This window comes from Pipra filicauda, unplaced genomic scaffold (assembly GCF_003945595.2).
Source record: "Pipra filicauda isolate LSUMZ 115617 unplaced genomic scaffold, ASM394559v2 scaffold591_size256279_pilon, whole genome shotgun sequence".
In the NCBI taxonomy this organism is placed as follows: domain Eukaryota; kingdom Metazoa; phylum Chordata; class Aves; order Passeriformes; family Pipridae; genus Pipra; species Pipra filicauda.
The window spans coordinates 86,405-103,175 of record NW_024104744.1 but is presented as its reverse complement, the minus strand read 5'-3'; the positions used below and the strand labels follow the sequence as shown (position 1 = coordinate 103,175).

The window sequence follows — 16,771 nt, the reverse complement described above, 5'->3', positions numbered from 1 at the left end:
CCCCAGCCAAGCCAGCGGCCCTCGGGGCTGGGCGGGGAGCGGCCGCCAGCTGCGGGGTGGGCTCAGCCCGGGAGTCCCACACCTCCAGCCCGGATCCTGGCTGGCTCCCAGCCTGGCTGAGCCTTCCCTGACGTCATCCAGCACCCCGGAGCCATGTCCCACATCCCAGCCCCAGCCAGCCAGGAGCCGGAATCCACACCCCAGGGATCACATCCTGCATCCAGGATTCGCATTCCAGCTCCAACACCGGGGATCCACATCCCACATCCCAGTCCCAGGGATCTGGGGCTTCAACACCCAGGATCCACATCCCACATCCCAGCCCCAACCCCAGGGATTTATATCCCACACCCCAGCTTCAACATCTGGGATACACATCCCACATCCCAGTCCCAGTTCCCAGGGTCCATGTCCTGCATCCCACTCCAGCTCCCAGCCTGGCCTGGGGTCCTGGGACGCGCTGGCCGTGCCGCTGGGAGCGGTGTGGATGTGGAGTTTGCCAAGAGCTCACAAAAATACTCAGTGCTTTATTTCCACCCAAAGCCACGGCGCTGACGGGGCAGCGCGTCACACGCATGCAGGGACACGGAGGGGGCCATGGATGGGGCCACGGATGGGGCCATGGATGGGGACACCAGTGACGCACACAGGGCAGCACCTGGAGCCAGCCTGGCCCCACTCAGCCAGGGCCCCACAGCTCCTGCTGGAGGAGGCTCAGCCCAGCCCTGGGAGCACAGGGATGAGCACCGGGACATCCCAGGGGACTCCTGGTGGGGAAAGGCAGGGAGGGACCCACGCCGGTCCTTCCCGGCCGGGTGTGGGGTGGGATGAGCCCTGACAAGCACAGAGCTCTCCAAAACCACGTCAGCTCCAGGTGCCCCTTCCAGCAGCACTGCCAGGAGGAGCCTGGGGATGCTGCCAGCCCCCAGCTCCCACCCTGCCGTGCCCACGGTGCCCTTGCAGCCAGAGCCCGCACACGGGGGACACTGCTGGACCCCAGCAGTTCCCAGCTCCAGCCCCACAGCACAGGGGAATCCACGTGGATATCGGGGCAGGGACCTCCAGCACCAGCCCCCCCGCCCTTCCTCCCCAAACTGGGCTGGAACTGGGGCACAGCCCCCCTGGGAGCAGTCTGTGCTGCTGGGGGGGTTTCTGGGAAAGGCAGGAAGGAGAGTGTGGATGCTCCCACACCTGCCCCACTCCCTGCAGTCCGTGCATGGGCCGGCACCTCCCCGCTCCCCTCCCGGGAACTCAGGCAGGATGGGCCAGGATCCTGCCCCAGTCTCATGGGAGAGCAGTGCCCAGAGCCAGCCCCAAAGGCCACCAGCCCTTTCTGAGGGCCTGTCCCCGGACCCCCAGCCTGGGGGAGGAACCACGAGACCCCCCAGGCCAAGCAGGGCAGGGCTGGCCCCCCACGCCCCGATGCCAGGGGCAGAATCCTGCTCTGCCCGGAGCATCCTCCAAAGAAACAGGCAGCAGGTCCCTGTCCCTGCTCTGTCCTGCCCTCCCACAGCTGGCACGGAGCCAGAGCAGGGGGTCCCTGGGAAGAGCCCCCAGCTCCACTGTACGAGGGCTGCAGGCACAGCCAGGGACCACACACAGACACTCGGGGGGCCCGGGAGGATCCCTGGGGGGCCCAGGATCCCGGGAGGATCCTTGCAGCAGCTCCACAGCAAACCCCCTGCCCTGGCAGGAGAGGGAAGGGGCTCCCTGCCTCCCCCAGGAAGAGCAGCCCCCAGCAGCAGGGCTGGCTAGAAGTGCTTGTCCTCCAGCAGCGAGCTCACCACCAGCTCCTTGTTGCCGAAGTCCCAGAAGGCAGTCATGTGGAAGGCCATGTTGGAGAGGACGACCAGGTACTCCAGGAAGGCGAAGACGGTGTACACTGCAGGAGGGAACACAGCAGGTGAGGGCAACACATGGCTGGATCTGCCCCCAGGGCTGGGGGGTCTGGAGGGCACCTCCCTGGGACAGGAGGGCTCGGGCTGGGGGGCTCGAGCCCCACGGGAGGAGAAGGGCAGTCAGACATCAGCCCTCCCAGAGGAGCCCCCCTCGGCTGGGATTTGGAAAGTGAGGCATCACGTCAGGAGGGCATTGGACACCAGGAATAAGTGTGAGGAATTAGGAGGACTAGTGCCATGGTCTAGTTGAAATGGTGGTGATCAGTCACAGGTTGAACTTGATGATCTCAGAGGTCTTTTCCAACCTAATTGATTCTGTGACTGAATTTTTGGATATCAGGACAAACTTCTTTACTGAAAGGGTGACTAAACTTTGGCAGGGGCTGCCCAGGGAGGTTTGGAGTGCTCAGCCCTGGAGGTGTCCCAGGAAGGCCTGGCCGTGGCACTCGGTGCTCTGGGCTGGGGGCCAAGGTGGGGATGGGGCACAGGGGGGATCCGTGGGCTGGGAGGGCTTTTCCAGCCTCAGTGATGCCGTGATCCCCCAGTCCCTCCCTGCACAGCCCCCCTGCCCATGCCCGCACCTCCGGGGCCGCAGTACCAGTTGTGGTGGAAATACACACACACGGCGAACGCGAACGTGATGAAGGTGAAGAAGAAGAGCAGCTGCTTCCACTTGTACGACTTGCGCTCCTGGAAGAGACCCAGAGCTGGGTCAGTGCCCTGTCCCTGCCAGGACCCTCAGCCCTGCACACGACGGAGATGCCAGAGCAGCCACCCCCATCTCCATCCCCATCTCCATCCCCATCTCCATCCCCATCTCCATCCCCATCTCCATCTCCATCCCCATCCCCATCTCCATCCCCATCTCCATCCCCATCCCCATCTCCATCTCCATCCCCATCTCCATCCCCATCCCCATCCCCATCTCCATCTCCATCCCCATCCCCATCCCCATCTCCATCCCCATCCCCATCTCCATCTCCATCCCCATCTCCATCCCCATCCCCATCCCCATCTCCATCCCCATCCCCATCCCCATCTCCATCTCCATCCCCATCCCCATCCCCATCCCCATCCCCACCCCCATCCCAGGGAAGCTCTGCCCTGGCCCCACACAGTCCTGGGGGGTCTCTCTGCCCCCCCTAGTGATGCCCAGGGCTGCCCTGTGGCTTTGGCGGGGCTGTGCCCTGGGGCACAGGGGGGATCACGGAACAAGAGGAGCCATGGGGGCCCCAGCAGATGTGGGGTGCCCGTGGGCAGGAGCCCCCAGCAGTGCTGGGGTGCCCGAGGGGCTCCCCAGGACCTGCCAACGGCTCTACCCGCCAGCAGCCCCTGCGGCTGCAGGTGGCCCCGGCTCCCCAGGCAGGCGGAATTCAGCAGGGGCTGCACCCCCTCACCCACAACTGCACCAGGGAGGAGGAAACCACATGAAGGGGAGGCAGCTGGGGCGGCAGAGGTGCTGCCCGACCTGCCCTGGCACTGGAGGGGCCCCATCCTGCCCCCCAGCACCGCCTCCGACAGCCAGGGGCAGAGCATAGGGATGCTGCCAGCACCCCACACCCCAGCACCCCACACCCCAGCACCCCACACCCCAGCACCCCACACCCCAGCACCCCACACCTCAGCACTCCACACCCCAGCCTGCTGTTTCTGTGCCAGCAGAGTTCAGCCCTCCGCAAGGGGGGCAGCCTGGGGGCCAGGCCTGTCCCCCACAACACTGTCCCCCAACCCACTGTCCACCACCCCCAAAGCCCCTGGGAGCCACGGGCTCCAGCCCCCCTTCCCCTCTTTCTCCCAAGACACTGAGGGTCACAGTTAAGGAAACACACAGCCCTGGGGTGTGCAGGGAGCCCCAGAGCACAGGAACCACCTCTGGACCCCACAGAAGAGGCAGGGGAGCCCTGGGACAGGGGGAATGCAAGGGGGTCTCAGCCCCACACGGCAGGCCGGGGATGCCACAGACAGCCAGGGCTGTCACGGGTGGGAGGGAATTTCCCCCTCTGACGCTTCACGTGAGACAGAAATTCCATTTTGAGGGAGTGCTGAGAGCAAGGAAAATTTAAATTGCCCCATCACAGTTTCCATCACCCCCGGAACGCGTGCTGGGGGCTCAGCCCGGGAGGAAAACCCAGAGAGGAAGGACGGGCCCTCTCCCATGTGGGGACACGCTGGTGAGGCCACCTCCCCCCCCCAAGGGGCCCGGCAGGTCCTTCCTGCTGGGATGGAGGAGAGTCCTGTCCCAGCAGCTCCTGGCACGCTGTGACCAGTGAGGGTGTGGGGTGGGATGGGCAGCAGTGCCAGTCGGGGGTGATGCACCCCGAGCAGCCGGGCTGAGGGCAGGTTTCACTCCGGAAACATGGCTCACAAACAGCCCTGTTTGCACCCCGGTCCCACGGCAGCACAAACGGCTGAGAGCTCCCAGCACAGCTCCTGCCTGGGGCTGCACCCCACAGCCCCCCCACAGCCCCCCCACAGCCCCCACGGGGCTCCAGGGCAGGCAGCCAAAGCCTGGGGGCAGCTGAACCTCCTGGGATCATGGAATGCTTTGGGTTGGGAGGGACTTTAAAGCCCATCCAGTGCCACCCCTGCCACGGCCAGGGACACCTTCCACCAGCCCAGGGTGCTCCAAGCCCCGTCCAACCTGGCCTTGGACACTTCCAGGGATCCAGGGGCAGCCACAGCTTCTCTGGGCAACCTGGACCAGGGCCTCCCCACCCTCCCAGCCAGCAATTCCTTCCCAATATCCCATCTAACTCTGCCCTCCTTCAGCTTAAGGCCGTTCCCCTGTGTTCTGTCCCTCCAGGCCCTTCTAAATAGTCTCTCTCCTTTCTTGTGGGCTCCCTTCAGGTATTGGAGGAAGGCCACAATTAGGGCATCCCAAAGTCTCTCTTCTCCAGGCTGAACAATCCCAGTTCTCTCAGCCTTTTCTCGCAGCAGAGGGGCTCCATCCCTCTAATCTTGGTATCCTCCTCTGGACCACCATCTGGGGATATCCCATGAGGGGACAGAGGGGGGATCCCCACAAAGTGGGGCCGTGGAAAGCAGGGACAGCTCCTGGTGCTGCCTGAGCCTCGAGCAGGGCAGCGGGTCCAGCCCACACCAGCGAGCAGTGGGCAGCTCCTCTCCATCCAGCAGCTCCTGGAGCTCCCACCACACTTCCCAAAGTGTGGGAAAGCCTGTTCCTACCTCCTCCTCCTGCAGCTGGGAGGTGGTAACACTCCAGGTCCCACATCCCCCCGTGGTCCCCTCGCTGTGCTCGGTGTCCTGCCCGTGCTCCTGCAGGGACCTTCCCCGAGGTGCCACATTTCAAGCCAGCGGCTGCTGAGAAACCTCTGCCCACCGTGGGCATCTGTCTCATCATGTGCCACTTCTCAGCTCCTTCTCCTGCCCCTGGGGACCCTGCTGGTGTGACCCCCCGGGGCACTGGGCTGAGCATTAGCGATTAACACCTAATTAACCACGGGATAATCCTCGGTCCAGACTGGGAGAGGGGGAGCACAGAGGGCACCCGGGGGTGCAGGGTCGGGGTGCTGAGGTGAGCCCAGGGTGGTCCCTCCTCTGGGGACACCTCGGGGTCCTGCAGCAGGAGCAGGGGCAGGAGCCCCCAGGTCAGTGCCCTGGAGAGGAGCTGGCAGCTCCAAGCGGCCTGGTAGGAGCCCCACACCTCCACACTCCAGCTGCCTGGGGGGAAAGGGGGATAAGAAACCCCCGAGGAAGGGTGCTCCAAGCTGAGCTGGCACCAGGCTCCCCCCGTGCCCTGTCTGGGGCTGGCACAGCTGCAGTGCCAACCCCGGCTTCGCAATTTCCTCCTGGCACGACAGACCGGGGCACTCGTGTCCCCTGCCAGCCCCCCTGCTTTCACCACCCCCAGCTCTCGTAGCTGGACCTGTGTCTGGCCCAGAAAACCACAGGGAAATTCTATTTAGTGCCCAGCTGGGAGCTGAGGCACATTCCCCAGGGAATACAAAGGAGAGACAGGAGCAGGAGACTGGACGATGAGGGATAGGGGAGAGCAGCTGCACCCACTCAGTGTGGGGGGACAGCCTGGGGCACTGCCCCGATCCCACGGGAGGCACTGGGGGGTCTTCTTCCATCCTGGGGGAGCCCCAGCCTGCACACCCAGCTCCAAGGGCTGAGGGGTGGCTGCTGGGGTCACCATTCTCCAGGGCCTCTGCAGAGGAAGAAGAGGAACCCTGCCGAGTTCACCCCCAGTTCCTGACGGGGACGGGGGTGACAGAGTGACATTAACTCAGCAGGCAGCAGCTCACTCTCCAGAGGGCTCCGGGTGCCTGCAGGAAGCCCGAGGCCAGAGCGTGCAGTGGCAGAGCTCAGATATTTATAGAGGGCTGCTCTGAGCCGTGTCAGCGCTCCCGGGGCCGGGGTGAGACCACGCGTGGTCACCGCGGTGCCTGCGGGCCCTGCTCGTGCTCCTGCCCCGGCACTGAGGGCTGGGGGGACACGGGTGTGAGCCCAGAGCCTGCCCTGCACAGCTGCAGGGCTGTTCCAGAGCTGCAGCCCAGGGCTGGGCTCAGCCCGCCTGCCCTGCGGGGTGGGGGACAGGAGGAGCCCGGGATGCTGCGGGACAGAGCCAGGGAGGGGGCACAGCAGGGCCCAGCTGCACTGGCCACACACTGGGTGGGGTTGGGAGGGACTTAAAGCCCATCCAGTGCCACCCCTGCCATGGCCAGGGACACCTTCCACCAGCCCAGGGTGCTCCAAGCCCCGTCCAACCTGGCCTTGGACACTTCCAGGGATCCAGGGGCAGCCACAGCTTCTCTGGGCAACCTGGGCCAGGGCCTCCCCACCCTCCCAGCCAGGAATTCCTTCCCAATATCCCATCTATCCCTGCCCTCTGGCACTGGGAAGCCATTCCCTGTGTCCTGTCCCTCCATCCCCCTTGTCCCCACTCCCTCTCCAGCTCTCCTGGAGCCCCTTTAGGCCCTGGAAGGGGCTCTCAGCTCTCCCTGGAGCCTTCTCTTCTCCAGGTGAGCCCCCCCAGCTCTCCCAGCCTGGCTCCAGAGCAGAGGGGCTCCAGCCCTGGGAGCAGCTCTGTGGCCTCCTCTGCTGGGTATGAGCCAGCCGGCCCCGTGGCCACCACACACCCCACAGCGTCTGCACTGGTGCCACCAGCCCTGGGCCGGGGAGGAAACATGTCTGCAAACAAGAAGTGAAACTGCTCTGCTCTGCTGTCCCGCTCAGGCGGCAGGGCCGGGGGAAGGAGGGTTTAAGGCTGATCAGCTGGCCCGGAACAGCAGGGCTGCCAGGCAGGACCAGCAGAGCTGCCAGGCAGGACCAGCAGAGCTGCCAGGCAGGACCAGCAGGGCTGCCAGGCAGGACCAGCAGAGCTGCCAGGCAGGACCAGCAGAGCTGCCAGGCAGGACCAGCAGGGCTGCCAGGCAGGGCGGGCACTGCCACACCACAGCCAACCCCAAGGACGGGGGGCTGTGATCAGCCACAGCTGGAGGCTCCCAGGCTCCATTCCTCTTCTCCCCAGGAGCTCCCTCCTCTGCTCTGCCCCTTCCCCTCGTCCTCTCTCCTGCTTTCTCTCTTCTCCCCTCCTGCAGAGCTTCATTTTCTCTCCCTCCCCATTTGCCCCCTGTAACTGGAAGCCGCCGGTACTTCCCCATCAGGAGCCGGTTCCTCCCCCCCTTCCTGCCCTGGCACAACTGCAGTTGCAACACGAGCCCCGACGGACGAGCAGCTTTTGCAAGACAAATTCCTGTTCCTCACGGCCAATTCCTGTCCCTCACACACTGAAACCCCGACAGTCCTGGGGAGCTGCGCCCTCTCCGACAGGGTTAAAAGCAGTGCCAGGCTCGGGGCTGGCAGGGACACGGACCCCCTGCTCCCCCCTCCACACAGACCCAGCCTTCCAGCTCTTCATATGGAGCTTGCCCTGGACACGGTCCCAGGTTTGGCCCTGGAGGAACCCCGTGGGGACTCTTGGTGGCTTCCTCTGCTGAAGGACAGGACACTGCAGGACCGGAGCTGTCCCCTCCCTGTCCCCTCCTGTCCCTCCGGGGCTGGGGGCAGCAAAGGTGAACAAAAAGTCCCCACAAGGGACACAAACGGCGGCAGAATCTGTCTCCAGGGTGCTGTGACCCACACGGAGGGATCACCTGTGCCCTGGCCTAAAGCAGCCCCATGAACCTCAGCCCCGGGAGCTCAGCTGGCACTGCCCAGCCTGTCCCTGCTCCCCGAGCTGGCGGTGACACTCAGATCAGGGAGGAGGATGTGGCAGTGGCACCTCCTGGGGCCCTGCTGTCCCTCCCTGCTGAGTCAAGGCAGCCACGGGGGTCACAGGAGCTGGGCCAAGCCCACTGGGGGCCACCAGCCGTGGGCTTGGAGCCCGAGGAACCCAGGCAGCGAGTGGGACAAGCTCCAGGAGACCCCACTCAGGCTGGAGGATTCATGGGAGGGATTCCCAGCAGGAGCCCAACTCAGTCACGGGACAGGGCAGATCTGCAGAGTGACAGTAAGTGCCCCTGACCAAGGGTGAGGAGTGCTGGACGTGCTTCACCCTGACACATCCAGTGTGGGAGCTGTGTCACCCCACAGCACCTCCCCCTTCCTCCTCCTCGGAGCTCCCCCGTCACCCTCATGCCCCAGACAACAGCTCCATCCTGTGGCCCCACGCAGGGCTGGCACAGGGACACTGCCCATCCTGGGCTGGCACAGGGACACTGCCCACCCTGGGGCTGGCACAGGGACACTGCCCACCCTGGGGCTGGCACAGGGACACTGCCCCACCCTGGGGCTGGCACAGGGACACTGCCCCATCCTGGGGCTGGCACAGGGACACTGCCCCACCCTGGGGCTGGCACAGGGACACTGCCCCATCCTGGGCTGGCACAGGGACACTGCCCCACCCTGGGGCTGGCACAGGGACACTGCCCCACCCTGGGGCTGGCACAGGGACACTGCTCCACCCTCCTGCTGCTCCAGTCCCTTCCCCAGCTCCGTTCCCTTCCCTGGACATGCTCCAGCCCCTCCGTGTCTCCCTTGCAGCCAGCCCAAAGCTGACCCCAGCATTCAGGGTATCCCACCCGTGCCCAGGGCAGGGGAGATGATCCAGCCCAGGCAGGGGCAGGGCAGTGCTGGGGAGGAGATCCAGGGCATTGGAGGTCTCTCCAAAAAAACAAAGACAGGCCAAAAAGAGTGACATAAATAAAGGAAGCCATGGGAAAGCTGCCAAGGAATGACTGTGAGCTCCTGATATTCCCACATCACTTCCCAGTGAGCAAGGGGAACCCCAGCACCTCCAACACTCCCTTTCCTAGGGAACCTTACTCAAACAACTGCTGGAAGCTTCTTTTCCAGGTCTGTGGAGCGAGGCAGCCCAGGGACAGGCTCGGTGAATGGGAAGGGAGGATGAACAGGGATGGAGCGGGAGCTCTGCTGGAGCAGAGCCCTCCCAGGGCTCATCCTGCTGGGACGGGGGGCTGAGCAGACCCCGAGCACAGCACCCCCTGCATCCCACACACACTCCCTTTGGAGAGGCTTGCTCCAGCCCCGGGGTCTGGGCACACAGCTCCCAAGGGCTCTGCTCTGCAAAGGATCACATTCCCAGGGCAACACAGCCCTGGGGACCCTCCCCAGTTAGCACTGGGGACCACCAGGACTGCACTGGGATCTGCTGGAGAGACACATCCTGAGGGGAAAGGACAGGGGGATCCAGGGAGCCCAGAGCTGCAGGGGAAGCCAAGGGTGCAGGAGCCACGTGGGCACAGAAGCAGCTCCCACACAGCTTCAAACCTGGAAGTGCTGTCCAGGGTCTAGGACAAACCTGGATGTCCTGCCCTGCTCACAGTCCAGGACAAACCTGGATGTCCTGCCCTGCTCACAGTCCAGGACAAACCTGGATGTCCTGCCCTGCTCACAGTCCAGGACCAACCTGGAAGTCCTGCCCATGGCTGTGCCAGTGCCCACGGCTCAGCACACGTGTCACACACCAGCACAGCACAGAAGCTGCATCCAGGCCCTGGATCCAGGAGCCCCTGGCTGGATCCTGCACCAGACCCACTGCCCACCCAGCCCATCCTGCACTCCCCAGTCCCCTCTCCGAGGACAAGAGCCAGAGCCAGCCTGCTCCACACAGCCATTCCAGGAGGAAAGGGAAAACAAATCCTGCTGCCTGCTGCTCCCAGCTTGCAGGACCAGAAATTCCCAGCACAGGGGAGGCAATGTCAGCTTGGAAACAGGCATGGAGAAGGGATCAGCAACCCTGACCCACTAGGATGCTAATCATGGTTTTCTATATCAGCTTTAAAGGAAAACTTAGACACTGGGAAGAAATTCTTCCCTGTGAGGGTGGGGAGGCCCTGGCCCAGGTTGCCCAGAGAAGCTGGGGCTGCCCCTGGATCCCTGGAAGTGTCCAAGGCCAGGTTGGACGGGGCTTGGAGTAACCTGGGCTGGTGGAAGGCGTCCCTGGCCATGGCAGGGGTGGGACTGGATGGGCTTTAAGGTCCCTTCCAACCTCAACCACTCTGGGATTCTGTGATTCTATGATAAAACCACAAAATAGGAAATGAAAAGATTCCTCCCCACCTTGCTGTGGTAAACCACGGATTTTGGAGACTGTTTCCCAGTTTTACCTGCTGCTGTTGGCTCCTTTAGCACCTGCTGAGGGTCATTTCACAAGCAAGGGCAGCCAAAGCCCCCCACAGCCAGCCCAGAGCTCCCTCCCAGCTCCCAGATCTGCACCAGAGCCCCTTCCCAGCACAGCACCAGACCCCAGTCCCAGCTCCCAGCAGAGAGAAAAGAAAGGAAAGTGTCTGTACCTCGGGACTTACTGTGTGTTTCTTAGTCATTCTCCAGAGGATGCAGGTGAGCAGCATGTGGCCCAGGGCCGACGAGATGAACACAATGAAGGCATTTTCATGGATTGCTGGATTGACAAGACAACAGTTTTCCTGCTCAGCCCGAGCCAAGAGCACAAGGGGGACACGGGGCAGGATTTGGGAGGGTGAAGGACTGCTCTGGGCAGGAGGTGCTGGCAGCCCCAGTGCCCAGGTGCTGCTGAGCCCCCAGTGGGGTCTTTGCAGGGGACAGGCACAGCCCAGCCCCATAACCTGCCTGTGGTGCCTTGTGGCCCCCTGGAAGGGGACACAGGCTGCTGGAACACTTATCCCAAAGGGCCAGGAGGGTGTCTGTGTGCTCACATGGCTGTAACCTCAGGGACCCTCGGGAGCAGCTCGGCATCACCACTGGTTTTAGGGATGAGGAAACCACAGCACAGAGGGCAGGGGGTACAGACTGGGCCAGTCCAAAATCCAGGAAAGTCCATCCTCTGGCCTCCTGCATTACCCACCCACCAGCAGCCTCATCCCCAGCACTGGGGATGCCTCGTGCATCCCAGGTACAGGATCAGGCTGGAAATGCAGCTGGAGCAGCTCCCGAGGCCCCAAACCACCTTCAGCCCCTGCCCCTCAGGTGAGAGAATTGCACAAAAGTGCTGCTGTGTCAAAGAGGTTCCCAGCCCCTTCTCCAGGAACCTCGGGCTGAGTTCCTGACCAGCAGAATACCAGGAATGACTGTCCCTGTTTCCCCTCCTGATCCCAAGGGAAGGGAAGCACACAAGGTGTGAGGTGAGATCTGAGCCATGTCCCACAGGGAGGATTAACCTGAGCCCCTTTTCATCCCAGCAGGCAGCTCAGGGCTGGAACTTTCCCCACAAACCTGGGATTAGTCTGAGCTGAGGATCTGAGAAACTGGGTCAGGCTGAGCTCCCAGAGTGGCTCTGTCCAGGGACACCTTGGCCTCCCCCCTCCCAGAGCTATGCACGAGGTGCAGACGTGGCTGTCCCAGGCATGAGGGGTTATCCAAACCCCAAAGGAGGTTTTCTAAGAGCAGGTGCCCACCCCAGACAAGTGAGAGAAGCCCCAGCAGCAGGTCAGGCTGCAGACCCTGCCATGGGGGGACACTGCAGGAAGGGTGGGAATGGGATAACTCACTGTGGGGCACAGGGAGTTCCCCAAGGGCTGGGGAAGGTCCTGGGACTCTTCACAACACCATAGCCCTGAATCCCAGACTGGTTTGGGCTGGGAGGGACCATAGAGATCATCCAGTGCCACCCCTGCCATGGGCAGGGACACCTCCCACCAGCCCAGGGTGCTCCAAGCCCCGTCCAGCCTGGCCTTGGACACTTCCAGGGATCCAGGGGCAGCCACAGCTTCTCTGGGCAACCTGGGCCAGGGCCTCCCCACCCTCCCAGGGAAGAATTCCTTCCCAGTATCCCACCTAGCCCTTCCCTCTGGCAGTGGGAAGCCATTCCCCCTTGCCCTGTCCCTCCAGGCCCTTGTCCAAAGCTCTTCTCCAGCCCCTCCTACAGCTGGACACAATATCCATCCTCACCATCCAGCTGTGCAGGGACAGCCCACAGGGCTTTCCTGCTGACACATCCCAGCACAGGATTTGTTCCCACTGCAACAGCACCACCTTGCTGGCTCCTGCATTTCAGTGCTCTCCAGTCAATCCCTGGTGCCTCCCCCAGACCTTGGGATGAAACAGCAGCTGGATATTGTCCCTTTGGGATGAAACAGCAGCTGGATACTGTCCCTTCCTATGAGACCATGTGTGAGAAGAGCATTTCCCACCCATCATGACCAGGTTTGGCACATTGATTTAACCTGAAAAACTCTGATTCTGTTTTCAGGAAATTTTAGAGGGCTGGAGCCCCTCTGCTCTGGGACAGACTGGGAGAGCTGGGGGTGCTCAGCCTGGAGAAGAGAAGACTCCAGGGAGAGCTGAGAGCCCCTTCCAGGGCCTAAAGGGGCTCCAGCAGAGCTGGAGAGGGACTGGACAAGGGTCTGGAGGGACAGGGCAAGGGGGAATGGCTTCAAACTGCCAGAGGGCAGGGTTAGATGGGATATTGGGAAAAAATTCCCTGTGAGGGTGGGGAGGCCCTGGCCCAGGTTGCCCAGAGAAGCTGTGGCTGCCCCTGGATCCCTGGAAGTGTCCAAGGCCAGGTTGGACGGGGCTTGGAGCACCCTGGGCTGGTGGAAGGTGTCCCTGCCCATGGAATGAGATGGGCCTTAAGGTCCTCCCAAGCCAGAGCTGTCTAGGATTCTGTGATTCTATGAAATTTTACCCAGAAGGTCTGGGGGAGGGTATTCCAAGGCAGCTGGAGCAGAGCCAGCTCCGATCCCAAGCCCGTCCCAGCAGTGGGGACGGAGGGGAAGCAGGATGAGCTCTAACCCAGCTCTGCTCACCTGCCCTCAGCCCCTGCAGCAGGGCCTTGGCACGGGGGTGGCACTGAAGTGGCCAGGTCTGATTCAGAGCTGAGTTCCAACTCTCAGCAGCCACGAGCTCCAGGAAGCACACGGCCACTCGCCCCTTCCGAACACCACTTTCCCCTACAAACACTGACAGCATTCCTGGGGGTTCCTGGCTGGTTTTTGCCCCCCCCCCGAGGCAGAGCAGCCCCCCGGGCAGATGGCACACGTACCATAGTTCTCGGAGGAGGACACGTAGGTGAGGATGAGCAGGGCGACGTTCTCCAGCAGGTTGAGCAGCAGGGTGCAGTGGCACAGGCGCAGGTAGCGGGGGTGGGAGCAGTGGCAGCTCTGGTAGTGGTTCCAGTAGGCCACGGCCACGAGGAAGCGGGGGGCCGAGTGCAGGCCGATGCACAGGCGCCACACGTAGCGCTGGGGGGTCTCGCCCCCGATGGCCGCGCTGATGGACGGCAGGTAGTTGGGCACCTGCGCGGAGACAGCGGCTCGGGGGGGCACGAGCTCTCCCAGGGGCTAAAACCGCCTTTTTTCAGTCCTAAATAGGTTTATTCCTGTTTCCGAAGCCAGGGAATGTCACCCCGCAGGGCCAGGAGGGCCCCAGTCCTGCTGGGACAGTCCTGGGTGCCGGGGGGGCCTCTCAGGGGGCCTCGGCTTTACACCTTTGATCTTTCACAGAATCCCAGAAGGTTTGGGTTGGAAGGACCTTAAAGCCCATCCAGTGCCACCCCTGCCAAGGGCAGGGACACCTTCCACCAGCCCAGGTTGCTCCAAGCCCTGTCCAACCTGGCCTGGGACACTTCCAGGGATCCAGGGGCAGCCACAGCTTCTCTGGGCAACCTGGGCCAGGGCCTGCCCACCCTCACAGGGAAGAATTCCTTCTCCATATGTCATCTAACCCTGCCCTGTCTCCATGGGAAGCCACTCCCCGTTGTCCTATTGCAACAGGCCCTGCTAAAGTTCTCCTGCTGGAGTGAGGTGACTCCTGCCCTCGGTTCCCAGCTCAGATCCAGCTGCTCATCCAGCAGCTTGAAAGCTCTGGGGAGGAACCCAACCTCATCCCATTTGGAACTCCAGGCCATCCCTCCCCAGGCATGAGCCTGTGACTCCTCTGAACTCCAGTACATCTGGGGGGCAGCAGTTCTGGACCAGCCCTTCCACAGGACAATGGACTTCCCTGCAGCTTCCCCACCGTTTTCATCACCACAATCACCCCAACGAGCCCAGCACAGACACCAGCCTGACCAGCCTGTACTTCCCTTGGTCCCACTACAAAGGCAAACCCAGTCCCGAGGGATCATAAGGACAGTGGAATAAAGTGGCTTGTTCTGGGTTCTGCAACATTGCTGGTGGGAAAACCCAGGAGGAGGAAAGGAGCCCAGGAGGGGAGGGAGAGATGGGGGAGCCCAGGACAGAGATGGGAAGAGCAGCCCAGGAGGAGGGAAGGAGAGGGAGGAGCCCAGGAGGAGAGGGAAGCCCAGGAGGACACAGGAGCTCTGTCTCCCCTCTGGGTGCCCCAGCCCCAGGGGAATCCGGGTTTTTCTGATGGGAATCTCTCACCCCACAGTGGGTCGCAGTCGTCTCACGGAAATGGAAGAGCAGGGACCAGATCACACAGAAGAGGAACCCAAAGAGGGGGCAGAACACAGTGCCCAGGGCCAGCGTGGTGAAACGCAGCCGGAACAGGATCCCATCCCGGTCCAGGGGCAGCGGGATCTGCAGCATCTTGGGGAACCTGAGAACAAACAAACAAACAAACGCTTGATGGGGATTCTCTGTCCTCCTGCTCTGGGTGACAACGTGGGGATTGGCCTCCACGGCCTGGGAGGGCTTTTCCAATTTCAGTGACTCTGGGATTCTGTCCAGTCCCACAGGGGCATGGATGGACACAGGGATCAGCCCCTCACATATCCCAGGGCAGGGATGGACACACAGATCAGCCCCTCACACCCTGGCTGACCCCACACAGCCCCAGGACGGGCAGCACAGATGGGCAGCCAAAGAAAATCCCATTGTGGGGACACAGGAACCCCAAGACTCACAGCTAACACGGAGCAGGGGCAGAGGGACCTGCAGGCAGTGGGATGTCCCTGCAGCCCTCCAGACTGATCTGGCTGAAGGACACGTGAGCCCTTTCCCACGGGATCCATCCAGACCGTTCCCTGGCTCGGAGCACGGGGCACAGCTGACATTGTGAGGCCACTGCCGGGAGCTGCAGCTCCTCCAGCACATCCCAAACAGCCACAGCCCACCCTTACCCTGCTGCACTTCCCTGCTCCCGGCACCTGCATGGACAGCACTGTCCATATCCAGCGCCAGGGAGGGTTGGGATGGATCTCAGGGAAAAGTTCTTCCCCCAGAGGGTGGTGGGCACTGCCCAGGCTCCCCAGGGCAGTGGGCACGGCCCCAAGGCTGCCAGAGCTCCAGGAGGGTTTGGACAACACTCTCAGGGACAGGGGGGAGTGTTGGGGTGTCCCGGGCAGGGGTGAAGGTTGGACTGGAGGATCCTCGAGGATCCCTCCCAGCTCAGGAAATTCCATGTTTGTACAGCCCTGCAGCTGCAGGATCAGGGCATCACGAGCCCCTCCAAAACAAGGCCATTGCTCATGGGGTCGGGCACAGCAGGACAGGCACCTCCTGAGCCCGGCAGCCCCCCCGTCCCCGGGGTCCCCACTGTGCCCCAGGGATCAGCCGGGGCCGATCCCCCCTCCCCGCCCGGGACAAATCGGATTTACACAATCCCGGGGCAGCACAAACCCCCTCCCACGGCACAGAGACCCCGGAAGGGAGCCCCCAGCACCGAGGGGCCACGGGAAGCCGAGCTCAGCCCCACCCGGGGGCAGGGGAGGGGGGTTATTCGCAGGATGGAGGCAAAGGGAAGCCCCAAAGGGCTGCAGGTGGAGGGGGACCCCCGGCCAGCCCAGGGTGCCCTCCCCAGGACCATCCCAGCAGCGACCCCCAACCCTGACCCACGGCCCGGGGATGGAGCCCCCCAAGCCCTGCACTGCCCCCGGCCGTGGGGACACAGCTCACTGTGCCAGGGGGACATCCACCCCAGGCCCCCGCGAGGGTCTTTCCCAAAGGGGGGAAAACGAAAGAGAAATATTTTGTGTCTCACGCTGGACGGCCCCGACCGGCTCTGCAGGAGAGGGACTGCACCCCATACACGCCTTAAACCCCAGAAACCACCCCGGGTACCTCATACACCCCCGAGACCCCCCAAAACCCCCCTGGGCACCCCATACACGCCTTAAACCCCAGAAACCACCTCGGGTACCTCATACACCCCCGAGACCTCCCCGGGCACCCCACATTTCTCAGAGACCCCAAACACCCCAGGGCCTCGCACTACGTGACTCCACCCGAGACGCCCCCCCAGGTCAACCCCCTCCCCACGCCCCCACTGTCCCACACTGACAGACCCCCTGAGAGCCGCCCCCTCCTCACCGCTCAGCCCCCGCCGCGCTGCTCCATGCCCCGGCCCGGCAGCCCCACCACGCCTCCTGCTGCTGTTCCTGCTCCTTCCTTTGCCCTCCTCCCGTTCTTCCTCCTCTCCCTCCTCCCCTTCCCGCCCCCCCCAGCCCCCCCCCATCAATCACGGCCACGGCCCCTTTAAGGCCTCTCGGCCCCGCCCCTTACGTCACG

General features: G+C 63.2%; 1 protein-coding gene across 2 annotated transcripts; it reads right to left on the bottom strand.

Moving 5' to 3' along the window:
* Positions 1–507: 507 nt before the first annotated feature.
* Positions 508–16,657, bottom strand: PGAP2 (post-GPI attachment to proteins 2). Of its 2 annotated transcripts, none has more exons than XM_027719393.2 (6): positions 16,574–16,657; positions 14,687–14,861; positions 13,345–13,597; positions 10,679–10,785; positions 2,480–2,588; positions 508–1,882 (listed from the first exon to the last, which is right to left on the bottom strand). In XM_027719393.2, the coding sequence occupies exons 2-6, from the start codon at positions 14,849–14,851 to the stop codon at positions 1,752–1,754; spliced, it is 765 nt and encodes a 254-aa protein (XP_027575194.1). In that variant the 5' UTR covers positions 14,852–14,861; positions 16,574–16,657; the 3' UTR covers positions 508–1,751. The 2 variants fall into 2 exon arrangements, with proteins under 2 accessions (XP_027575194.1, XP_027575196.1); XM_027719395.2 differs by having other exon boundaries at positions 10,691–10,785.
* Positions 16,658–16,771: the final 114 nt, after the last annotated feature.

Excerpts from the sequence above, each read along its gene's own strand:
- PGAP2 (XM_027719393.2), bottom strand. The coding sequence starts at position 14,851 with ATGCTGCAGATCCCGCTGCCCCTGGACCGGGATGGGATCCTGTTCCGG. Across the intron at positions 10,786-13,344 it reads GTCCTCCTCCGAGAACTATG|CAATCCATGAAAATGCCTTC; the intron begins GTACGTGTGCCA and ends TTGTCAATCCAG. Across the intron at positions 1,883-2,479 it reads CTGGTACTGCGGCCCCGGAG|TGTACACCGTCTTCGCCTTC; the intron begins GTGCGGGCATGG and ends TCCCTCCTGCAG.